The sequence below is a fragment of the Amphibalanus amphitrite genome, unplaced genomic scaffold (assembly GCF_019059575.1).
Source record: "Amphibalanus amphitrite isolate SeventyFive unplaced genomic scaffold, NRLGWU_Aamphi_draft 000020F_arrow, whole genome shotgun sequence".
Lineage (NCBI taxonomy): Eukaryota > Metazoa > Arthropoda > Thecostraca > Balanomorpha > Balanidae > Amphibalanus > Amphibalanus amphitrite.
Window position 1 is genome coordinate 1,314,260 of NW_024881516.1, and position 25,479 is coordinate 1,339,738.

At 47.4% G+C, this 25,479-nt stretch overlaps 3 protein-coding genes across 16 annotated transcripts in view; 1 reads left to right on the top strand and 2 right to left on the bottom strand.

The window, feature by feature from the left end:
* Positions 1–240: 240 nt before the first annotated feature.
* On the top strand, positions 241–15,528 carry LOC122390347 (pre-mRNA-splicing factor syf2-like). Of its 8 annotated transcripts, none has more exons than XM_043383221.1 (5): positions 241–426; positions 12,644–12,904; positions 13,434–13,561; positions 14,043–14,210; positions 14,533–15,528. In XM_043383221.1, exons 2-5 carry the CDS (start codon positions 12,659–12,661, stop codon positions 14,696–14,698), a joined length of 708 nt encoding a protein of 235 aa, XP_043239156.1. In that variant the 5' UTR covers positions 241–426; positions 12,644–12,658; the 3' UTR covers positions 14,699–15,528. The 8 variants fall into 8 exon arrangements, with proteins under 8 accessions (XP_043239156.1, XP_043239143.1, XP_043239188.1 ...); XM_043383208.1 differs by lacking the exon at positions 241–426 and adding an exon at positions 7,220–7,554; XM_043383253.1 differs by lacking the exon at positions 241–426 and adding an exon at positions 7,528–7,554 and having other exon boundaries at positions 12,617–12,904.
* LOC122390340 (cyclin-J-like) lies at positions 3,356–6,549 on the bottom strand. 3 transcript variants are annotated; one of them, XR_006258131.1, is made up of 6 exons: positions 6,315–6,549; positions 5,076–5,394; positions 4,586–4,706; positions 4,202–4,431; positions 3,806–3,965; positions 3,356–3,619 (listed from the first exon to the last, which is right to left on the bottom strand). XR_006258131.1 is itself a non-coding variant. In XM_043383178.1 (6 exons), exons 1-6 carry the CDS (start codon positions 6,420–6,422, stop codon positions 3,556–3,558), a joined length of 855 nt encoding a protein of 284 aa, XP_043239113.1. In that variant the 5' UTR covers positions 6,423–6,549; the 3' UTR covers positions 3,356–3,555. The 3 variants fall into 3 exon arrangements, 2 of the variants coding, with proteins under 2 accessions (XP_043239113.1, XP_043239124.1); XM_043383178.1 differs by having other exon boundaries at positions 5,223–5,394; XM_043383189.1 differs by having other exon boundaries at positions 5,223–5,394; positions 6,403–6,498.
* Positions 15,529–16,264: 736 nt separating the features above from the next.
* LOC122390382 (ubiquitin-conjugating enzyme E2 N) overlaps positions 16,265–25,479 on the bottom strand; it is a 40,987-nt gene continuing 31,772 nt past the window's right edge. For all 5 annotated transcript variants that reach the window (XM_043383297.1, XM_043383311.1, XM_043383288.1 and 2 more), the window contains 4 exons: positions 18,076–18,132; positions 17,742–17,832; positions 17,414–17,569; positions 16,265–17,121 (listed from right to left, as the gene is read on the bottom strand). In XM_043383297.1, coding sequence (XP_043239232.1) covers positions 16,940–17,121; positions 17,414–17,569; positions 17,742–17,832; positions 18,076–18,108 — 462 coding nt within the window. In that variant the 5' untranslated portion in view covers positions 18,109–18,132 and the 3' untranslated portion in view covers positions 16,265–16,939. The remainder of the gene's footprint in view (positions 17,122–17,413; positions 17,570–17,741; positions 17,833–18,075; positions 18,133–25,479) is intronic.

A 25,479-nucleotide genomic window follows, 5' to 3' on the forward strand; every position in this document is an offset into this window, starting at 1 on the left:
GTTTACGGTTTATACGGTTTTTATAGGCGATTTACGGTCAATCCTTGCTTTTGACTTTGAAACACATAATGTTCCAATGAAACGGCTTTAACTGAATAGAAATCTTTCAGTGCCGGGTAACTCCACTTCTTTTCTTTCAGCGAGCTCAAATAGCCAGTCCTTGAGCCAGCCAGTAAATAAGGATTGGGGAAGAAGAACAGCGATTACATATGAAGGAGACGGGTCAGCAATTTAGTCGCCGTATTTCTTCTGCCCGAGCAGACGTAAACATGGCGAAAGATAGGGCGAAGGCGGCGCGGGATGCGGGGTTCGATGAGGAAGATTTGGAGTGGATTTCATCTCTCAGGCATGACATTAACGAACATCAAGAAACTGCTGGTGAAAAGTTTATGAGAAAACTCAAGTCCAATCCACTTGTACCCATTGGTAAGGTTTTCTACGTAGGTGAACTTCCACGCAAAAGTGGCGCAGTGTCTGCCTATTCGTGTCCGGTCTTAGCGAGTTGACTTACGTAATGATTGAGTTGCCAAATATGATATAAGCCTGTTTGAAATCATCAAATCACTTGTCTGGCTCATATTTCAATTTGATCATGTTAGTCTTTACCCTGCATTTCCAAGCAGAGCTTTCATACTTCTTTGCTATGATTGAAATGACTGCCCGATGCCTGTCCCATAGCTCAATCAATACCCCTAAAGGCTGAGCTACACTAAGCGTGACCGTCCAGGAAATTATGTGCATGATTTTGAGGCTCCCTTGACATCGGTTTCTGCAATTTTCCAGAATTTCCATGAATTATTTATGCTGACGTAATAATAACTAGGTAATAAATGGTTTCGCTACAAACGCTTAAGTTTGCTATCTTCTATACTTTTTTATCGATAAATAGTTTATCTTGTTAATAAAACATCAAAAACACATGAAAATTAAAGAAACAATTATTAATTATGTCACTTGGATTCATACGGTGCGCCACCAAGTGCGCCAACAACTGTCATATCACGCAATCTCGCGTTTGCTGCCCAATGCCCCAAAATTGTATCTTGGCTTGGGTGTCAGAGGGGAAGTTCCTCTTCAAAAATGGGGATGAGTGTGGAAAATTGCCAGTCAGATCCAGACTGCAAAGTATGGCAATTTCGACGAGATCTCGTCGGTGCGGGCTTGTTCGGCTGGTGCGGATTTTTGAGTGGTGCGGTGCGGATTTTGCCTGGTGCGGTGCGGGTTTGGCTTGGACCTTGATGCGGTGCGGACTTTGCTTGGTCTTCTTACCCGGCCGGGTTTCCTTGTTGACTGTTCTTTGGAAAGCCCTACAAATGCGTGCCAGCCACGGTGACGCACGGTGACGGAGAAAGGTTTTAAATTTACTCTACGAACTAACAATGGCGGCAGAACAGATCCATTCTCGCCTCGGAAATTAACGTGATGACGACGTCATTAGAACGAAGACTGGTTGCGGTGGTGACTGGTATGTCACATTTGCGAGCAGCTGGTTTGAATTGCCAATCAGCACGCTACTTTGGAATGACGTCATTAGTTTTACTCATACGAAAGTTTGTTGGGGCGATTTTATCAAGGCTCGTCAAATTCACACGTGACACTTAGCATGTAGAAGGCCCACAGAGAGGGGAGAAGTTCCGAATGTCACGTGACCCAATATGCCCTCCGGCGCCCTTTTGTCACCGGCGTCCGTCTATTTACTCTATTTCAAACTTCCGGTACAAGTGCGCGGCGCGGTCCCGTGGTGAGTGTTGCTCGTGAAACTGAAATTGGAGGGGAAATAATTATAGTGAGATGAATGAAGTCCCTTGCATTATAATTGCCTGTGGGTTCGGTGCGGATATTTTGGGCTCTCGGCTCGCTTTGGTGCGGATTTTCCGGCTCAGTTTAAAGGGTTGGTGCGGATTTTGAACTTGGGCCGGTGCGCCTCGTCGACCTGCGTGACATACTTTGCAGTCTGGAGTCAGATGAGGCCCAAAAAGAGATCAATGGCAATGATTTCTATGCAAGTGTGGTAAAATTAGGATGTAAAATGACCACCCATGTAAAATGCTTTTTATGGTAAAATTGGAGTGGAATAGTGCCCTTTAAAGCTAGAGATGAGACTGCAAATGAATTTTATTTGGATGTCATTTCTCACCCAAATTAACAGATTTTGGGTTTTGATGCTGCCAGAATTACTTCTAAGCCTCCTATAAATCCAAACAACCACTCAAATAATTTAATGCTGATGTGATGACATAAGCTGGCAGATAGGGACTTGAGCCAAAAAAAATAAGCATTTTTTATTGGTGAAACCTTTGGTAAAACTGGCTATGTGGTTAGAAATGTTACAATATGTGCAGAAAAGATGGATGATGACTCATATGACCCACCTGATATGACTCATCTGGTTAAACCAGATGAGTCATTATCCATCTTTTGCGCACATGTAGCATTTCTTGCTGGAAAGCTTGATGATGACTCATATGACCCACCTTATTTGACTCATCTGGTTAAACCAGATGAGTCATCATCCATCTTTTGTGCACATGTAGCAGTTCAAGCTGCAATGCTAGAGATGTTACATTGAGGAGTTCCAAAGACTGCTGAGGTGCTAAAAATGAGGTGTGCCGAAGACTGCTGCACACTACTGATTTGGGACAGCTTGTAGCAGTTATAGATCTTGGTAAATTGTGTGCAGATTCAAATGTCATGAATTGTAGCTCATTCTTGTTTCAAAGATGCTGATTGCTGATGTCAGATGCGCTCTTTTGTTTGATGCCACCATGAATAAGCTCTAAGTCTAGACGCCTACCTAGTGTGTCATGTAGAATGCAAAACAGTTCGTTTTCAGTCATGTGCTGCCTGCTGGTTGACCAGGCATGTTATGCTGGTATCACAGTTCAGTGCATTTGTTTTACAGGGTGTCTCGCAACAATAACAGCACTCAGCGTAGGTCTTTGGAACTTCAAATCAGGCCGCAGCCAGGCGTCACAGCGCATGATGCGAATGCGCGTTTTGGCGCAGGGTTTTACAGTAGCAGCTTTAATTGGCGGCATTGCCGCAAATGCCCTCAAATCTACAGCTGCCAACGAAGCTGCTGACAAGTAGCGGGGCTCAAGGAGCCCTGCATCGCCTGTGTTGCATCGCAAGCAAAAGTGTGGCCGATATTGTTTTTGAAACGTATGACTGCTGGACGATAGTACCTTGATTTATGGATTATGTGATACAAGTACTAAGTAGAATGGTGGACGAAGGAACCGCAATGTGAAACGTGGGGACAAGATGAGATCGTGGCTAAGTGTCTGAAAGTTGTGATGATGGAAACTCTTGCTGATAATAAAGAATACTGTAGGCTGGTAGTAAAACAAAGTTGTTGTGCTCTGACCAGGAGGATCTTTGAATTTTTCTCGTGGCCAGTTATATTTTTTTCTTAGTTATGGCAGAAATGTATCCACTCTTTGTAGTAAATAACAATGACATACTTCTTGTAATAAATAGCAACAGCATACAAATGGTATTCAATAGATACTGGCACATGCGTCACTTCTCATGCCAATTTTATAATTCACTGCTTCATTCCGATCCGCTCCAATCGTCAGTCTTCGCGGAGACAGCCCTCTCATCAGCAAACGCGGCCCTGTGTGCAAAATCAGGAGAATTAGGACAGAAGAATGGCAACAACTGATACGTATACGTCCCTGAATATTAAGCGACAGCAGCATTCGAAGCATTGAGAAGTTAGTTGCAAATAACAGCATAGTTAAACGGCTAAGAGTTGGGTACCTACTGTACAATGTGGTGAAAAACGCGACGAAGCGATCACCTGAAGAGTGAGTGTAGACAGGAGAGCAGGCTGGCGTCCGAGTAGCCGGTGAGGCGGCTCAGCTCGGCCGGCCAGGCTGGCCACACGCCCAGTCGGCTGCGCGCGGCCAGCACGCAGGCGCACGCCACCACCGACGGTCGGTGCAGCATGAACTGCTCGTCTGTCGGAAGTGGGCGGTTGTAACACACTGCTAGACGTCATGTCACACTGTCACATTCAAGTCGACACAATGAGGCGCCTTCAGCGCAGCAACGTAAATGTGTACACAGTAGGTTATTGTTTTTGCAACGTGTGATCTAACCACACTGCTGAATCAACTACCGACGGTCGCAAAGTCAGAGGGGACAGAGGGGTAAGCTCCTCGCTGAGGGAATTTTCTGATGCCACCGGACTTACCCTGAAGTGCCAGATCCATGAAGTACTGCAGCCGTTCCAGCAGGGCGTTCCGCAGCGCCTGGGCGCCGGAGGTCGGAGGCGGCAGCCCTGCCGACGGGTGGTCCGGGGGCGGCGTCAGCGCGCTGGCGGTGCCCACCAGCTCCGCGCCGCGCACCAGGTCACCACGGCCCAGCACGCGCGTCGCCAGAAACTCGACGAAGTGCGCCACCGTCACCAGCGACAGGTTCCAGCTGTAAGCATTTAGACTGCTGGTCAGAAATCGGGGACTTGTGGTGTCAATAACAATCCAACTGACTGTCGACCGCGTTCTTTAGCTACTTGATTAACGACCTAAGCACCCTGAGACCTTTGATTTGTTCTGGCACCGGCACGACCCCTACTAACCTGAAGAACTCCAGCAGGATGGCCTCGACTGCACGGTAGTCTCTCAGCGGGTAGCAATGCGGTACGAGCCGATGGAGCTCCGGCACATGCGGCACATTCAGGTCACGGTCCTCGAACTTCGCTGCAAACATACGATACGCCCACGTACTGCTGGTACAAGACAGATACAAAGTCACCAATGTAGGCTGGGATTGTATTGACGCTGACCATCGAGCTGTTATTTCTTTTAGAGAAATAGTCGTTTTTCTGCATGAGCAAACCATTGCTGCTCATATGAGGACTGAGGAGCTTATGTCAAAGGTAGTTCTCGGGCTAGTAAATGATAGCGATCGTGAAATGTTTGCACTTCATGGTCAGAGGGCAATGTAAAGAAAAAGACTTGGAATGCAGAATCCTGTCAAGCAAATGAGCCATGATGTGTTAGTGATAAGCTTGGTTAGATACCCTGCTATATTCCACAACAACCAGATCTATTCCCCAAACCACTTACTCGCAGTGACGGCCGGTGGCCCGGTTGTCAGTGATGCAGGCGATCTAAAAAAGCAGATAGCAACTCAGTACGCTGCCAAGTCCTAAGACTGGATCGGCTGAAGCTCTACTGATCCTAGACCCGCGTTACTGGTCAGTGGTCACTGACTGGCCAGCAGGAGACAGCCGAGAGCCACCAGGCTGAGGTGCGCCACCTCTACCCGGTGGTTGTCCATGAAGAGGTCCAGCAGCCTCACGGCCAGATGAACGGAGGTGTTGCCGAGCTGAAGCCGCTCCCCAACCAGTCTCAGCATGTCCACCAGTCGACGCCGTTCCCCAAGCTGCGCACCGATTGAAAACGGGATGGGTCAACGTGTCAGCGCTTGGAGGTGACCACTGCGGAAACGTGCGCTGGTTTGCCAAAAACTGGGTCATAGCTGACCAGGCTCATAGTTAGCAGTGAAGGAATGAACGCCGTTATGGGTCCTGTAGCGCTCAGTAGAGTCGTGCCCTGAAATAGGGCCATGGTGTCGGCGCGCCGCAACCTAATTCAATATACCTACCCTGCGCCGCAACACATTGTGCAGCTGCTTGTTTGTTTTGTTTTGTTTTGTTGGGTGAGGCCCTTTCAGTCTGGCGAGACCATTCCAGAGTCGGAAGGATGGTAAGAATTAGGAGGAGACATTGGCCTGGGCGAGCACCCTATTGAGTAGCAGGGGCTGAGCCCATCCAACTGGACAGGATGCCCAGCACCCCCCCCCCCCCCAAGCACTCGCTGCACGCGTTACGGGTGTGCTCCGATGGAGCTGCCTCTATGGGAAAAAGTTGCCCGTCCAGCCTGAATCAGGAGTTTGAGGCGTGGAGGAGAAGGATTTACCCCGCGTTCGATGTCTCTCGGACGACGAAGATTCTACGTCGTCCGGCCAATCCCGTCCAAGGTCAGCGGGGGCTCGGCTGCAGTAGCGGCGGAACACCTTCAATTAAGGGGGGGGGGGGGCACTGCCGACTTTCCATGCAACGCCCATAGGGCTAATGTTCAAATGCCAAAATCAAAGGGGGGCACGGTGCCCCGGTGCCCCCCCCCCCCGTTCCGCCGCCTATGCTCGGCTGCGGTTATGGAACGTGATTGGCCGGACGGCGTAGAATCTTCGTCGTCCGAGAGACATCGAACGCGGGGTTACTGTCCTGAGGGTGGAAACAATGGAACGGTGCGATACTGCTTGCGAAGATACATTAGGTAAAATTCAGAATATCAACTCACTTGTGGAGATCTGCAGCGGAAGGTCATCCCTGTCTTTTCTTTCCGTAAGAAATATGAAAATATGTCATCTGCGTAGTCAGTAACCCACCAATTCTTCAGATATGACATCGTTGATAGTGTGCCAACTCGGAAAACTGATGCATAGATCAAGATAGTCTTGAGCGGTACGGTTTTATGAATTTAGAATTAGCGACCGCCTCCAGCAGGTGTTAGGGTCACCGGTCACTGTAAAGGCGGTGCCAGGCGGCCCCCGCCGAAGTTAGTTGGTAGCACTACTGCTCCACGGCGTACATTTCCTACCAGCCCATAGGGTTTACATGTTAAATGGCCTGTTTTCGGCGAGCGATATCTCGGTCAACCTTTGAAGGAATCAATGGTTCTTAGTCTCAAATGATAGATCGATGAATTTTCTTTCGACAATTCCTCTACCATTTTTCACGAAACCCAGCCGATCTTCTACGGCGTACAGGGTAAAGATTTCTCTGCACGCCGGCACCCGCGATCCGCCTCTCCGATCGTCGGTGCGCGGTCCTCGGTAGCGCAGTCGGTAGCGTATCGGGCTACGGATCCGAGGGTCGTGAGTTCGAATCCTGGGAGCCTCGCGTGATTTTGGCTAGAATTGAATGATGTAGATTCTTGAATATTTGCATAATCAATTATTAATAGCTAATTGAATGTATCTGCCCACTAATCGACCCCTAAAACCTGTTATTTAAGAAATTTAAGAAATGAATGTCACGTGCGCGTCACGACTGCCAACCATAAGCGCTACCATATTCTAGTTTGAACTAACTTTTTGCTAGACCCGACCACATATAGTAGGTTTTCTAGTAGGTATACTAGAAATTCCTACCAAAGTTCGTCCTACCCTTCACTCAATATACCCTGGTGCCAGGCGCTGATAAAGGCGGGGTATCATTACAGAAATTACGTCAAAGGTCGATCTTTTGGAAAGGCTTCTGAGGAATGAAGAAATAAAATATTTTATAGCAAGTAGAGCATAAAATACTTGAAAATAAGATGTAAAAGTGTTAGATAATCTTAAGAACAACGAATAAGGGACATCTTAGTACTAAATGGCAAATCCGAATCGCCGTGTTCTTCTACGGTGCGTTTGCTAGTATCAGATGACGTCACTATATTTAGTAGCAGCCAGCCTGTAACACAAACAATTTGATATTCTGATCCTTGATCAATGTTAGACAAATGTTAGACAATTGCGGTTGCTGCGGAGCTGTGGGTGAGTGTGGTGCGCGCATCGTATTTTATCCGTTTGTTTTATTCTGCATTGTTGAGGTTCCAAAGGCTAGCTTAACTGTTGCACTGGCCCAGAGAATGTCGTGTATATATATATATATATATATATATATATATATATATATATATATATATGTGAGTTCTTCAGCCGTAGTCCATCTGTATTTTTGTTTAGGTGCGCCATGAATGTCGCTCTATTTTATAAAACGCTCTTTTCGGTTTAACAACTTCGCGTCCCTTCGCGCGACCATTCTTCATGAGTTATCCATAATAAACAATATTTTTTCATTTTTCCCCATTTATGGTATAGAACACAAATATGTACTTTCCATGCTGCTTTGTGAAAAGTAACTGTAAAAGTTCAGGATTTTTTACTAGTGGTTATGCAGCTGCGCTGCCCTTTTCGAAGAGCCATACTATTTTCTGGATTATTTGCCAGCTGGCGCAGTATGGTGGCAGTAGCAGAGCTTCTTATATATCAATGTTAGATATAAACAACTAAATATCTACCTATTAATTTTTATGAGTGCCATTTTGTGTTTTATGTGTTTATGTTCGTCTACTACCGTGTTTATGTCAATAAAGTGAGACCGACCGCACATCAATACTTACAATATTTTTGCACAAAACATTTTTTATGTTAGACAGAACCATACCTATGTTGAGTCAGGCACGGCTCTGTTATGTTAAGTAAGGTTAGGCCAGGCTAGAGATTACCTAGGTTTTGCTGTTTGTGCTTGCAGTGTACCTGTTTTTTATTAGCATTAAGTGGTCGTATGAACAACTTTCTAGGTTGATGTATGGTTTGTGATGATGTGGTGTATTTCACTTAAAGTTTGAGCCTAGAGTGCAAAAGGAGGATTTCACTGTTAGTTGAGGTTTTGAAATACATAGATAAGACTAGGGTGACCCGCGTGCTCCGCAACGCGAAAAGGGGTATTTTCGATCGGCGGGTGTTTGCAAGGCCGTATAAGAGGTTGTTCTTGTGTCGGTTGGGTTATCTATCCATTTCGGTCGATTGCCTTTTGACGGCTAAACGATTTGGTTTGGAAATAATATCCATCGCATCGAGGTGCCCGTGTCTGATAAGCATGCTTTCTACATCAAAATCTGTCATTAAAGTTCAGTGAACCTGTGAAATGTGTTTTATAACTTATGTGCGTAGTTTTATGACAAATGAAAGGCGTAGCTAATTTTCGCGAAAAATGGTTTTGCAGGGGTTTGAAACATTAACATTTTAAAGAATACTGTTGCTTGTCATGCAAACGTGATGATTGGATCTTGGAGAGAATTGAATGCTCTTTCTAATGATAGCATTTTCAATTGTCAAACGTATCAGGTTAAGCAGCAAAACCCCGTGTATTTATTTAGTGCCACAATATGGGCAAATGCCATTTTCTCCAGCGATTTGTTCCACCTTGTTTTTGATCAATTAGCTTTTCACAATTTTATCATGAGAGGCGGTACATTTCTCCTGCGAATAGGCGTTGTTTTGACTCACTCATTCTGACGGTCACGTGAAAATAAAATAAAATCCAAAATCCATTTAAAACGGCACTTTTTGAAATAAAATTGCCCTCACGTGTGCACGTGGCGCGTGCCATCCTCCGCACCGCACACCATTCGATAGCCCGTTCGATTCTCTACACGATGCTGTTTTCCCCGTGACGATCGGGCGCACGGTTACCGAGATATTGCACGGAAACCGGACCCGTGTCGGGCAAATTTAGCCATTTTCGCCCGTTTTTGCAAGCCGATTTATACATGTAAAGTCTATGACGCGAATTTGCACTTTTTGGGCACGTGCCACGCGCTCGCTATCGATCCGATCGAGCTGAGACCCATCAAAGGCACGTTGTCCATCCTTGTTCTATGAGTTGCGCAAACTTCAGCGCGGTAGGTGCAACGGTGTGACCTGTAACCCGCGCTACGTAGCACCATGTCGCGACCATCGTAATAGACAGAAACTACGTCACCACAAATAGTAATATAGACAAGCGGCTGCGCCACTTGCTTTGCTGCGTGGTAGGAAAAATTGCGGCACCAGCAAATTTGCTTTCGAATGGTGTTTGATTCATGTCGATGTGTCGTCTAGAAGCATAGATATGGACGGAAATGTGAAGAGAATTTAAAAAAGAACTGTTCTGAGGGCCTTGTTGGATGAAATTTGGGTGATACGGGGTCAAGACGGGTCAAAGGGGTCTACCCCTACCCCTACCCCTACTACTATCCCTACCACTACCCCTACCACTACCCCTACCACTACCCCTGCCACTACCCCTACCACTACCCCTACTACTACCCCTACCACTACCCCTACCCCTACTACTACTCCTACCACTACCCCTACCACTACCCTACCCCTACCCCTACCCCTACCCCTGCCCCTACCAATACCGCGTGGTCATGTCAGGTCACAGACCAATTGGATCCAATAAGTATTAAAACCATTCTTAAAGTGTTCCCAGCCCTGCCCCTATTCGTGCCATTCCATTACGCTTAATCGTATTTGACGGAAATTGCGCTTTGTGGCATATGTGGCGCATTGCGACAAACGCGGCGCATCTGAACCTGTTGGCTGAGCATGCATCCTGGCACCAAATTGTACCCTTATCGGACTATATTTGACAAAACTGTGCGATTTGCGGCAAAAATGACGCCCTGTGACCAATGTGACGCCTTGCGGCAAACGTGGTGCATTTGTAAATTCGTATCGCAAACTGTTCCCATTGAACGAAAATCAACACATTCTCTCGCCACTTTTCATTCAAATTAAAACTCGCCCATCCGCCAATGCGAGGCACCCGCCACCGATCGGCATGCATTTAGCTCACAAAGTTTGTCGACCCCGGCTCTCAATGAAGATCTACGAACCGATCAAAATTTCATTGGCGTTCTTCCAGCGCGCCCCACGCGCGAACCGTGCACCCCACCGACTGCAGACCCAGCAAAGGCACACGCCCGAAGCGTCGTCTACGCGGTGCGCAAGTTTCAGCCACCTCCTCGCAACCGTTTGACCTCCACGCGCCGATAACTGACCCCATGTCACCGAAAATTTCACCAAAACTGCGAACTGCAATATATTGGGGAGACCAAGTGCGGACACACAAACAAACAGACAAACAGACAGACGGATTCTGTTGGAATAGTAAGTTAGACAAGCGGCTGCGCCACTTGCTTTGCTGCGTGGTAGGAAAAGATTGCGGCACCAGCCAATTTGCTTTCGAATGGTGTTCGTTTCAAATCGATGTGTTGGCTAGAAGCATAGATATTGGACGGAAATGTAAAGAGAATTATAAAAGAGCTGTTCTGGGGGCTTAGTTGGATGAAATTTGGCTGATAGGGGGTCAAGACGGGCCAAAGGGGTCAGCCCCGGTCACTTTGGGTCAGGCCAGGTCACATAGGCCACCTCTCGTCCGGTGGGATCAGCCCGGGCCACTGTTCTACTTTTGCCTCCATCATTACCCCTACCCCTACCACTACCCCTACCACTACCCCTACCTCTACCACTACCCCTACCACTACTCCTACCACTACCCCTACTACTACCCCTACCCCTGCCCCTACCACTACATCTGCCACTACCACTACCCCTACCACTACCCCTACCACTACCCCTACTACTACCCCTACCCCTACTACTACTCCTACCACTACCCCTACCCCTACCCCTACCACTACACTACCCCTACCACTACCCCTACCACTACCCCTACTACTACCCCTACCCCTACTACTACTCCTACCACTACTAACCCACTACACGATGTGCGGACACACAGACAGACTCACAGACGGATTCTGTTGGAATAGTAAGTTAGATAATTTGTGGGTGGATTTCTCATGGTGTTGCCACATCATTGTAAAGCCACCAAATCATTGCAGTACCTATCTGCTTAGGTTGTTGTGAATCAGCAAATGTTGGGTGTGGTCAGTGCCTACCTATCTACATCTCACCCAAATTGTAAAGCATGCCAATTTGCCAACTGCCTATTGCTGACAAATTCAATGAGCCCTATCAGCCAGGGAGACTGACTAAAAATAAAAAGCAGCCTGACTAAACAGACTAAAAATCAGCACCAGTTTGCACCAGAGTATGACATCATTAGGCACTGGAAAATTACGAAGTGTGCAGTTGTGATAAGGAGCTGCATTATAAACCCTAATTCTTCCTTGCCTGGCTGGTTCAGTTGTATCTCCCATATTAACATCAACATTCTCTTGGACAATATACTGCACCAGTACAGAGGTTCAGCATGATAACCAGTGGCAGATCCAGGGGGATACTTGGGGCTTTTGCCTCTCCAGCAGCACCTGAAAATTGAAGCTGATGAAATATTTAAGTTTTCCTTGCATTGTAAGAAAACTTGACTTCCATTTGGAAAGTTATGTTTAAACTGCACAAAAAGACAAGAAGGCTGGAGGAATTTTCCAGTGAATGAAAGATCCAGTTAATTTTCAGAAAAGAAATTGGCAGCAATTGAAAAAACCGTTTTTGGAGTGTTTTCACTGCTCCCTCACCCATGTCCCATAGGCCATAGCATCTCAAAACAGTTCTGGGTCTGCCAGTAATTGCACCTATGCTAGTGCCTGAGGCTGCATAGTACATATTCCCATGAAGAAATGAGACCAAACCTGAAACCACAGTAAATCTCTCTGTAACAGACTCAGTTGAGTACCTACTGTGCACATGAGATCATATCTTACCATAATTGCCATAGCTAACTCTGCCATAGTTACTCTGCAGCTTTGCTCTCTTTATTAATATGTTAGAGCACCACCACTGACCTTGGTGAAATTTTAGAATAAAAATACAGTTTGTGGTCTTAGCTTCTACCAGAGTTATTGATATTTTGAATACATATTTTATCATACTTATTGAGGATGCCATTAGCATTGTTTACATTTTCCAACCTAAAATTACCAGGCTGAGAAAACCATTCGATCCCCTTCTTGTGACTTCTTGTGAAGTGGTGGCCCCCTAACTGGCAAATTTAGTTCAATCATTCAGCTGTGACTTGTGACACTAGCCTCCTGTGTCACAGCACTGGTTCACCGCGCTGTGTTGCCAGACCAGACCAGCTGAGATGGCAGACGTGGCCGGGCCGTCGGGCGCCTCGGACGCCGAGCTGACGCCCAAGCAGCGGATGGCCGAGCGGATGCGGCGCCTGCGCGAGCTGCACTCGCGGCGCACCGAGGCGCAGCAGCTCAACCACAAGGAGGTGGTGGAGGAGGACCGGCGGCAGAGCCAGCCCAAGAACTGGGAGCGCCGCCAGCAGTGGGCCGAACGCAAACTGGAGGAGGCTGAGCAGCGCGAGCTGGCCCAGAAACAGGTGCGTACCGCCGAGCTGCGCCGTGTCGATGTATGTGATATCGAACCAAAACATACATCAATCCTCTAGGTCCTGGGGCTGCTGATTTATTATTACCTATTGTTATCTTCTTACCTGCTCTTTGCTCGATTTTTTAAGCACGAACACAAGGGCACAATGGTCACTTAGGCGAAGGCCGTTTGGTAGTTAGCGTAGTGAAGTTATGCGATATGTTTCGTCCGTGCCGTGCTATCGTGTTATTGCGGGTTAAGTGTAAAATAACAGCGCAGCTCTGTTGCCGTTCATTAGTGTCTTACTCTTAAGTATTTTCAGCAACTGTGGTTTAGGAAGATTGGGAAAAGTCGATGACACCTACCCTAAAATGCTGAAGTGACGTAGACGTTATTCAGCCCATGAGACTTTATGTAATTCCGGATCGCTGTTATCGAACAGGTCGGAGTACCTTTACAAACCTGGCTAATGGCTGTCATGTTGAGGACTTTCTGTGAAAGCTTGAAACGAATCATGTGTGATTGTTTTATGTCTGCAGGGAGAGGATTTCGACCGCAAACGCAATTTGGACATTTCCGCCGAGGATGCAGCCAAGTGGGAACGTCGTAAGCGTAAGCATCACAACCCGGACCCGGGCTTCTCCAACTACGAGGCTTCTACGGCCAGGTGGGTCACGTCTGCGGGTCTCTCTTTTCGGCCATTGGGCTTTGATCTCCGGGGAGGGTCTGGCACAATGACCTGCCGTCCCTGACTGCTCGAAACAGTGAGAGTAAAAATTACCTTTACTTTTTATAAAATTACCTTTTAATCCCCAGGCTTTAGTGCCCAAACTGCCCAATCCATGTTGTGTGCTGACCGTTTGGTCTAAAAGGGGAAACCTTTTAACTAAAATTATATGTCTTGTCAAATCCAGAAATGTTTTATTTGATCAAATGGAATGCCGCAAACATAGCAACTAGATCATTGACCATTGCATCGCTGCATCGCATTTTGCACCAATGAATTTTAAAATGCCGAATAAGGGGTGACTTACATGGCATGGTTAGTGGTTACGAGACATAAAATCAAAGTATATGTATATTGTGTGAAGATGCCGTTGCGGAATAGCCGCGTTCTCGTTGTGACCGCCGCCGCCTCTGATCGGCAGGCAGTACGACCGTCTGGTGAAGCAGGTGAAGCCCGACATGGAGGCGTACGAGGCCAAGAAGGAGGCCATGGGCGACGCGTTCTACGCCGGGCCCGGCGCCATCGTGCACGGTCACCACAAGGACACCAAGGAGGCCATCGACAGACTGGCCGAGGACGTCAACAAACAGTGAGTGCCGCCGGCTGGGCGGGCTGGTAAAGGGGAACGCGGAGCGGGCAGACGGGAGGGCTGGCTGGACAACGATCCGGCAGAGTATGACCGCATTGTTTTTTGGATGCGATCGCTGTATTTGATTGCATTTATAGTACCGAACCCGAGAATCAATTTTGCCAGATACGTCTCAACGGTTTTCAGTTGTACAGGTTACGTTCTGTCATGTCTCTGTTTTCCACATTTAAAAAAGATAATTACGAAATGGTGCGTAGCCGTACAGTGTCGTTTGTCCGCAACATCAGTACCATCGATATATTTACTCTGCCCTGTATTACAGGATTGAGAAGCGAGCCAAGTTCAGCCGTCGCCGCATCCATGACGACGAGGCCGACATTGACTACATCAACGAGCGCAACATGAAGTTCAACAAGAAGCTGGAGCGCTTCTACGGCCAATATACGCAGGAGATCAAGCAAAACCTGGAGCGCGGCACGGCCGTGTGAACGATCCGTGCCGTGGGCGCGTCCAGTGAGTGTGACCCATGGCGCGAGAATGTTCAGTGTGGTTGCGTGTGATGAAGCGTGCGCGTCCGTCTGTAAGATCTGTCACTATTGCTAGTTGCCATGCCAACGCAACGTTCGGTGGGGTGGCTATTTTTTTTAACTGTTGAGTCGCTGATTCACAGTGGTACAGAAGTGCCGGGTTTCAGATAGGCGCTAGCTGTCACCAGTCTTGGTCCCGGAGAATGGAATCTGGCTGGGGAACAGCAGCAGCTGGTCGTTTTTTATAACAGCCTGCTACGTCATACATTGGGGTAGCAGTTCGAACAGTCTCAGACCCGCCGGGGATCAGAAGGGGGCCTAGCTTCCTATATGGGCTGTCGCCGTGCCGTGGTGGCAGGGCTGCCGTCGAGTAGCCATCCAGCGGCTATGGCCGGAGATTGTCCCGGTTGATTTCGCGTCCTCGGTGACAGTCCAGCTCGCTTAGTGCTGAGGCGGGAGGGTGGCCGATGTGGGGTCCCTCCTGGACGGCTCCAATTATCACTGGTGGTTGACTATGTGGACTCTCGCCCGGCGGCGCAGAGCTACTACGAGTCGCTTTTAGATAGGCTAACGGGTTGTGTGACCAAAGCACCCGTTGTCGGCGCGTGACGAAGCGTATGTGTTCTGCTAGCTGATGTCATCAAACGGCCTGCGTCAATGCTAAAGCAACAACGTAGTTCCAGAGGCACTCAAGCAACACCGGTTTGCATTCTGTTGCAGCATGCGTCGCGGTTGGAATCCATTTTACGTGGTACAAAGATGTACGATCACAATAAAGTGGGGTGACGTAACCTTGGGTCGTATACATTATTCGGCATTCGTCAGGCGATGGAACACCGTACTGCGCAACCGTTCTGTGGTTCAGGTAGTCACCCAATGGAGCATTTCGACTGTGCAGTTCGGCGAAACACGAACTTCCGATGGGCGATTCAAACATCGCCACTTCTTGCAACCCTAAAATACACGGCATCCTGGATCAGGGGGCAAAACGGTCGGGACAACTGTAATGAAAGTAACTGAAACCATGATAAAAAAAATACCGAAAAACACATTTGCTTGAGAAACTTTAACCATGCCTCATTATGCCAGGTTACATAGGGCTTTTGGCGAGTCTCTAGCTCATGGATTCTACCATGATTTCGATGCAGTGTCCTTCGTATCGCTAAATGCGATCATTTTGTCTGTTTTAGAGCGCCATCGGTATATTTTTCGACATTTCCGGCCGACAAAGCAAGCACCTCGCAAAAACCTACATAGGTAAATACATAGGTGAAAATGTATAGGTATTTGGCCGCTTCGTTTAGCCAGTTCACGGCATTCGAGACCTTCACATCGAAGGCAGCTTTGCTATGGGGCAAGCGACGGCCCTCAGCTGAGAGCCGGCGAAATCCGTATCACACCAGCTGAGACGTCACGCTCGGGGGGGGGGGGGGGCATCCGCCGCGGTCATAGCTGACAAAGATGACTGAAGGACTCGCGACCTGGCCTGAAAAATCTCATCTGCGTCTCGCCACCTCACATACCCTGTTCATGTAAGTACACGTATGTATAATGTATATTGGATAGGTACATAACGTCAGAACGGTCCATTCACTAAGCTTCGCATTCAAATTATTCAGCCACTTCTCCACGGTCTGGATAGGACATCCACCTACGGCGAAACATGATACATCAGACGTTAAAATCCCGCCCCGACGTGAAACGCTCAGCTGTGAAAACGGCTGGCTGATAAGCACGGCTGCCAGACAAATAAAAAACCGGTCTTCCAGCGGACTGGCGGCGCACGTCAGGCCGGACAATACGCAAATAATGCCACTGCGGGCGGTCCGCTCTCAGCCCAGGCGGCGCCACCGTTACACACTGGTTGTGACCGGTCGGCGGCGGAGGTGGTGCCTGCGGCGCGGCGGGCTGGTCGGGCCGCCCTATCACAGGCGGGGAGTCGGTACCGTGACACCGGGAATGTGACGGGGTTAGCACAGTTCCGACCGTGGAGACGGGCGCGCGCCGGACAATTACGGGGGCAGGGCCTCTCGGCAGCGCAGACTCCATCGCGGCACCGGGCCGGATGGGGCGCCCCAGCGGGTCCCCGGTCACCCCAGATCCAGCAGTCTTACCCCCGGTACTGCGCCCCTGACGGCCATCCGCCGAGGGTCGCGCTCGCCTCCGTCCAATCGGTTGCTAGTTCGGGCCGGCACGGCTGCCTCAGTTGCCGCCCATGGCGTACAGTCGGGTCCAGTCGCGCGCGTTCCGGATCGCCTCCGCCTCGTCGCACTTCCACAGCTCGGCCACGTCGTTGGCGAGCGGATCGTCCGGGTTGGGCGCGCTGAGCAGCGCCTGGATCGAGAGCAGCACGGTTCGGATCTGTAGCGCCGGCGACCACTTGTCTGCGGAGACCGGGTCCGGCCGGGTCAGTCCTAGCTGCAATGCGAACCCAAAGTCCGCAGGAGGCACAGCCATATCCCCGAGAAATACCAGGGGTGGGTGGTGGCTCGTCAAATATGCACATAAATAAAATACGCCAAATACGAAATTTATTGCTAAAATGCTACGGTAGCTTGGGCTGGCAGTGTAGGACTAGGGACCATATCGAAGGGACCTTCAACTGAAACGAGAAATAATTCCCACGAAAATATGAATTACTTGGAGAAATCCGTAAACACCGCTGACAGAAAGTACCTTTAAGAATGTCAAGACAGATCCTGCCTAGCTTGTCGATGTTCGGGTGGTAGATTTTTGTCATGAAACGAACTTTAGGCGCCGACATCGGGTACTCTTCGGGCAGGAACAGTTCTAGCTTGAATACACCTCCATCAAATGGCGAGCCTTCAGGACCTGACGAAATTAAATCGCGACATTAGTTGAGTTTGGAACGTACCAAACTTTGTTTACTGGAACAAGGCATTGAAATTCCGCCAGCCAGTCATAAGTAGGGCGAAAATGAGTTTCTTGTAGCCACATAAGACAAGCAGCTGAACTTTGCCGACATTTCATTGCGTCAGCTTACCTGTGACCACCACGTGAAAGTATCTGGCATTCTGCTCGTCGGGCACGGCGCTTATCCCCGGAACTGGCTCGGCCATCAATCGCTGGGTTTCCTGGCAATGTTACACAGTCAGTACAATGCAATCCACAACGGCATATACCACCCAACAGTTTTGAATTACTATCGCACAGGTAGGTAGTGCTAGAGTGCTACAAAGGAAAAGCTGTGTGGAAACGTTGGATTCAAACATGATTGTAATTAAATCAACTATGAATGCAATGAATTGGATATATTTATGTTTATTTGTGTTATATGTACCTGTATGCCTACAAAATACAGATTTAGATATTCTTACCTTAATGATTCGCCGTGGAAGTTGTGACGCCATGCTGCACTGTAGGGTGGCTATTACCTGGAAAATTAGATACACATTACACATATACCTAACTAGAAGAATAGAAATCTGACCGCTGTAATAGAAGCTGATTATGAACTGAATGCTGTAATTTTATTACAGACTAGCCCGCGCGTGCTGGTGGGTTAGAGTTTTTCCGGGGGGGGGGCGTTTTCACGCCCCCCCCCCATCAAACTCGGCTACTGGGCCACGCAGCGACACGCAGAAAGCGACATTCGAAAGAGTGTCCTGAATACTGAAGAAAACTTTTTTAGAGCAGGTCAAAAGTCAGGTCGCCAGGGGTCATCAAAGGTCAAATTTTAACTATTTCAGAAATTTTTCGAAGACCCGGCACATAACTCGGGAACCAATACAGCTACAGCGCCGTGGAACAGGGCAGTCGATAGCACTTATAACGCTCTTTCACTGACATGTCCTCAGGTTTGACCTCAGGTCAACGGTTTAGCCTCCAGCGGACAATAAAAAACGTTTTAACGAAAAACGTTTTTTTTCTGTAATAACTTTTAACTCAAGAGAGTCATGACTTTACTTTTACCAGCATAGTGTTCCCTCGTGAATACGCGTCGAATGAACTATAATTTGACCTTGAAAGGTCATTTTGAAAATTTGACCTCAGGTCAAAGTCATGACCTGACCAGAAAAGGTCATGTTACTGATCAGTTGATCGATATCGTCGAGCTGAACACATCTGTGGTGTTTTCACCGCTTTAGCATGCCTCTAGGTCATGTTACTGATCAGTTGATCGATATCGCCGAGCTGAACACATCTGTGGTGTTTTCACCGCTTTAGCATGCCTCTATCAAAAGTTATTGTCAAAAAAAAACTGCTGGGGACCTTTCATGACCTGAGATGACCTCAGAAGCACAAAGAGGGGTGCATTTTTCGATTCATTGTGCCATTTATACCCATAAACTGATGCTTGAGTGCTTAGAACGACGTTCGTCCATAAGAAGTCGAAGAGCATTTCAATTTCCTCCTATTGACTTATAAATGAAGAGGTCGTACAATTGACCAGACCTTAGGTCACAGCAAAAATTCTGAGACATACATTTTTTACATACTGTTACTCCTATCAATCGCTGAAAGTTTCAAAGCAATCATTCAGTTGGTTTAGCTATAGTGAGCATTGGAACTTATTATGAGGTAAGGTCACATGATGTGACCTGGTGACCTGACTTTGAATGACCCAGGTCTGAAATTTTCACAACATGTGCAGAAAAGACATATTAACAGGTTCCTATGCCAAAAATGGCAGTGTTTTTTTAGATGTTCGCGAAAAACCTGAGGGGGGCATAAATACGCCCCCACCATGGTTCAGGCTAGGATTGGTTTGATAAGGTGATTTAAAATTAGTTCTGATGTTCATTTCACTTATTTTAATACACCTTTTTGCAATTGAATTCAACCATTGGTCATAACTGTTTGAAGAGCCATTTCGACAATCGGCATTGAGCAAAACTATTCCGGCGTCGTGTGTTTCATTTCAGCCATTCGAGAAAACAGATTGAACACTGAAATGAGCGATCTGCATAACAGTTTGACACTTCGCCATGATTTCGGCAATGAGCAAAACTCCTCGTCATTTGGTGATATCACTTCAGCAATGTTCAAAACAGAATAAATGGATATCCTAGGCTGTTTTTTTTTTAATGGATTTAAAGGGACCCTCCCACCTTAACATTAGATTTGAGTTGAGATAGCCAAAATGGGGTCCCTGGCTCACAATTACCGGTTTCGGCACTCACAACATCGAGAAATGCCTTAAATCGGAAATATTTAATTTCAAAATTGCAGCATTTGGATTCAGAGGGGCTAATGCTTTTGAATACCCCTCTGAATGTGTGACGTCAGCGCAGATCTAACGATTTTTAAATGTTTGACTAAAACGTTCCGTAGCACGCGGTGGTATATGCTGCTTTGCGCGCAACAAGTGCCGCACTTTCAGCTGCCCAAACTATTGCTTCCAAATAAAGTCGCTAGGAACATCGGGGATCCCAAAAGTAAACAAAAGTAAAAGTCAAATATCTTGAAAACCGGTGAGTATTTTTCAGAGAAAATTTGGTAGATATTCGTTTTCGCTCTTTCTGAACCGAGCGACATCACTTTCATGCCAATTCATTAACTTTTTTGAAGGTGGGAGGGTCCCTTTAACACACCTCGACCATTCACCACTTGAACGTGAACATAAGGGCATTTCTAAGCAATAAGTCAGCCGTTCCTTAGCTTCTTTCTAAATGGAACAGTACGGTAATTGTCAGTCAAGCCATGCAGTAGGTTTATCTTACCGGTGAGCATTGCCAATCAATGTCACCGACATTTTTTTAAAATTACCTTTGACGTCATTTAGTCAAATGTCAACAAGAAAAAACAATGTGCTCCCTTCGGGTTTTTGTTTTTGCTTGCAATGGCTACACATACAGCTGAATTCAATATGCGAAATGCATGCATTGAAGTCATTTCCATCAATGCAACATACCATTCCAACCTAGCACGCCTACGTTGGTCGGTGGGCACTTAATTACAAAAGTTATAATTATGTAAATAGCCTATTCAAAGACGAGCTCTTTATTGGCACATCGAATAAACAAACTGTCCTCATGGCGGAAGCTGACGAACGCCGTGCACATCTGCCATGACGGTCGCCTTGGTATCCTGGAACTCCCTCACGAGGGCAAGGTTTCGCCAATTGAGGCCTATCTCATTTCGAGCCCCAAGGCAATACCGTTCAGCTGACTTAGAATGAGCGCAAGGTGCTGTTTATCTGTTAAGTGTAGGACTCATGCGCACAAAAAAATATGGTGAGCTCCCGGGCTCAGCCGAACGTACCTATATGCTGGGTGTGCCGGCTGAGGTCGGTCTCGTCCAGTGAACACTTACTGGCTGGCCGGTGTGCTTGTTCCATCATCCACTCGGTTATATGAGGGAAATGTCAAGGATTGGGCCCCATGAGCTGCTCCATACCCCCTGCGGCCGCCAGTGCACACGATCATTTGTTTTGATCATTGCTGATCTGTTTTTCTGAATGCTGAAATTTCCATAGACGGTTTTGGCCAATCATGAATTCCCGGCTGCTCAATGACGAATAGTTTCGACCATTGACGATTTGTTTTGCACAAAGGTGAACCATTCGCTCAATATCGAGTTGTAGAGGAGGATCGCCGAACAGTTTTGCACAATGGTGATTCTTTTTGACCAACCGCCCATTTGTAGCGCCATCTATATGGCGAATGTGTACAAATGTTTTGCCCAATGGTCAAAAGCTAACGCAAAAAGTACTAGTTATGAAAGAAAATTTCATTTTGTTATCCTAAAATTAGAGATATTGGAAAAAGGAAGAATGATGTAGGCACATATTTTTACAATCTTGGTAAGCTCTGATATTAATACCACAAGAATACAAATTGACACAACAGATCATTACACTTATGCTCAGAATGTGAGGGAGTTTAACTACCATTCTACTGTGTAAATTTCTATTTTGTGGCTTGACCCATGGCCCATCATGATCTAGGCTGATAGCTAACCAAGATTTACAAAATATGTGCATACCTTTTCTTTTCCATACTTTCAAGGAAAAACAACAATTTGCCTTATGTTGTCAGTTGTTCACTTTGTTCTTTCCTAGGACACTTAAAGGGACCCTCCCACCTTAACATTAGTTTTGAGTTGAGATAGCCAAGTTTGCGGCCAGGCTCAGAAACCACCATTTATCCTGGTCGCAACCCCCGCAGCTTTATGGTGTTCAAGAAATTCCTTCCCTTTACTTGCAGGGTGGGACCAGCGTGGTCCCTATCTCTTAACCATTACGGGAATCTGATGACGTCATCAGGCTTTCGAACGTCCGTTAAATGTTTGACTAAAACGTTTTGTAGCACGCGGTGGTATATGCTGCTTTGCGCGCAACAAATGCCGCACTTTCAAATAAAGTCGCTAGGAACAGCGGAGATCCCAAAAAGTAAACAAAAGTAAAAGTCTAATATCTTGAAAACCGGTGAATATTTTTCGATGAAATTTGGTAGATATTCGTTTTTGCTCTTTCTGAACCGAGCGACATCACTTTCATGCCAATTCATTAACTTTTTTGAAGGTGGGAGGGTCCCTTTAACACCAGTAAAACGCCTTTTGGGGCGACCAACGGAGCGAGCGAGAGGATGGGCCTTGCACGTGCGAAATTGCGAGGGGGTACCTCCAACTAACTTGTGCACTGCACCCTACTAACCGGTCTTTAGCGATGTGTCAAATTTCAGCGCAATAGGCCTAGCCGTTCTCGAGATCTGGAAGCGGCACACTGCACGTGCGCACGTGCAAGTGGGGTCCAAACTGACTTTTGCACGGCACCCTACTAACTGGTCCCCATCCGTGTACCAAATTTGAGCGCAATCGGCCCAGCCGTTCTCGAGATCTGGGAGCGCCCCCTGCACGTGCGCACGTGCTGTAGCACCCCAACCTTAACACATGCAGATGAATTATCTGATGGAGACCTAACTGTGTACCGAGTTTCAATTCAATCGGCCCAACCGTTGTGCCGTTATTGAGGTTGCAATTTTGGGGGTTCTTAAAAAATGTCCAACTTTACCACGCGCCACGTGCGGTGGTTGGCAAGAACGCATGGTGGCCATCACACCACAGAACTTTTACGTCCAAGTGACATTCAGTAAAGAAGACCGCTTGTCAATCGGATGTCCCGTTCCTAAGATATTAGCTTTTGAAGAGCGTCCCCACGGCCGGCCGGCCGGCCGGCCGCTCATACTCAGGATTTTCCCTTAATTCAGTATGAGACTCCGCTCGCTTCGCTCGCTCCGTAATAATCTTTATTTATTTTAGTAATTACAAGCTTTTGTTGTCAGAACATAGGTTTACCCTGAAAATATTACAGCATTGACAGTTCATTCTGACAAAATGGCTTGGAACCATAGGCGTCGCCAGACATCTTCGGTTGGGGGGGGGGGGCAAAATTAAGTTTTGTGTTAAATCTTGCCTTTCCCCAGCCGTTACTCACTCGTTTTACATATCATTCGACGAGCAATGGTGCGAGGAATCCGATGGTGACAAAGTTTTCCTTCTAGCTATGGCTGTATGGCATGATTTTTTTTGGCAAAAAAAAACAAAGTTTTGAAATTTATGGACAAAAACGACCGGTAGAATTACAGTGGCTGCGATTGCCGACGCACTGCAGTGGGCCCCTGTCTAAAACCAGGGTGATCTGATCACCGTGCTAAAACCTCCATTCACGCATGCATGCCGAGGTTTTACGAGAAATGCATCGGGCTTATCCCAGCCGCCGATTGTAGCTAAGAATTGGACATTCGGCGGAGACTGCGAGTGAATGTCGGAAGTGTGAATCGGAAGTACATAATTCATCTTTGCTGTAGTGACAAGAAGTGTTTTGTTCATTAGCGTTGGTACGGGGGGGGCAAGCGGGGCAGCTTGCCCCCCCAACCTCCGACCGGGCACCCCCTGAGATCGATACAGATCCGATGAGATTTTGGAGTCGGAAAAAATGGGGGTACCTTTCTGAGAATGCCTGTGAGGTGTTTTGTTCACTCGAGTGTGAACAAAAAGTTTCTCGTTTTTCATGTGAAGGGAAGCGCTGCAAACGCGAGCAAAAAATATTTAACGGGACCAAAAGTTACGCGCGGCATAGCGGCAAGGGATCCCTTCCCTTAGAGATAGGCTTGCGACTTCCAGGCCATTTCAGGCCACTCAGGGTCAGTGTGGACTCTCAGAAGCCTGCTTAGGATCCCGGAGATCGGCGTGGGTCACCCCAAATATTTACGTGTATGTGGTGCTTTAGGGCTTTCCTAGCCCAAGGTGGGCTCGGAAAGCCCTTTAGGGCACACGAGTCCTCAGAAACCTGTGTGGGCGGCGGGCGCTAAGAGACATAGGCCCACGGTGAGCCTGGAGCCCTCGAATAACAGTGTGAACCGTCGGGGTCTGTGTCGAATCCTTAAGGACCCTACGTAGGTAGGGACATAAGAAACATGTGTTGCGGCCCTCAGAGGGACACGTGAGTTGTGACCTCAGATGCCGGCTTGGGGTTAATAAAGTCTGCCGCCTCAAAAGTTCGGCTGAACTATCTGAGGTCAGTTGAGGTTTTCAGAAATTTTCGAAGGCATCCTCAAAGATTCGTGTGGCCCTTCAGAGGTCTACGTATGTATAAGGTCCTCAAAGATCCCTGTATGAGCCCTCAGGACACCAGTGGGACTCTCAGAGGCCGGTTTGGGCCCTCCGAAAGCTTCCTAGAGCTCAGTGGAGCTCCTTAGGAGCCTGTGTGAAAAGCAAGCTCATGAGCCCTGCGGCACTTGAACGGTACTTGAGCCTGTCCTAGACATTTGACGAGAGTTGAGAAAGGCCCCGAAGATTTCGTGTCACGCTTTGAACGAAGATTATGTGTCAGCACTCCAAAACTTATGAAAATCAGCTACAAAATGTAATAAAGAACCAACTAGGAACATGGAATGAATCACAGCATTGACATTTCCGAGTATGGAGTCGGAGTCTTGAAGATTTTGGCGACTGCGACTCTGACTTTGGTTTGAACTGCACGCTCCAACAGTCTGACCTCACAGGCATTCTCAGAAAGGTACCCCCACTTTTTCCGACTCCAAAATCTCATCGGATCTGTATCGATCTCAGGGGGTGCCCGGTCGGAGGTTGGTGGGGCAAGCTGCCCTGCTTCCCCCCCCCCCCCCCGTAGCGACGCTAATGCTTGGAACTGTGAAGTGGAATGAAAAGTATCCAATAGCAAACATGTGCATTACACATTGGCTCATGTGTTGGGCTCAAAAGTTATTCATCAATGCACAACTGAGTGGTTAAACTCAACATAGATAGGGTTTGACAGTCTGCAATGGTTAAGCCACCGCAGCTCTGGTAGCATCATTTTACGCAGGACCTATTCTATTTTTATATCACAAAACATGCTACTTAACCGTGTCCCAATTTTACAGTTTGCTTAGCTTAACTTGTACTTGGATGTATGAATAACTGAACTTGTATGAATAAGAAGTTGACTACAGTTGGGGAAACTACGAGGCGAAGATAAAAAATTGATAGGTCAATAAATGGACTTTTGATGACCATATAGGGGCATAGGAAATGCAGCCCCCGCTACTAAGGATGAAAAACGGTATAACAAGCCGGTGCTTGCGGTATGACGTCCACCTATCGGAGAGAAAAGGCTTCAATTTTTCACTAGGAATTAGCGTGCTTTGATTAAATTCGGCGAATTGACTCGAAAATGGCGATAGGAAAACGGCTTTTCTGCAGGTTCTGGGCATCACAATCAGCTGGCCATTCAATAAATGGATTGGTGTTTTGAAAGAAAATTGTTAAAAAAGATT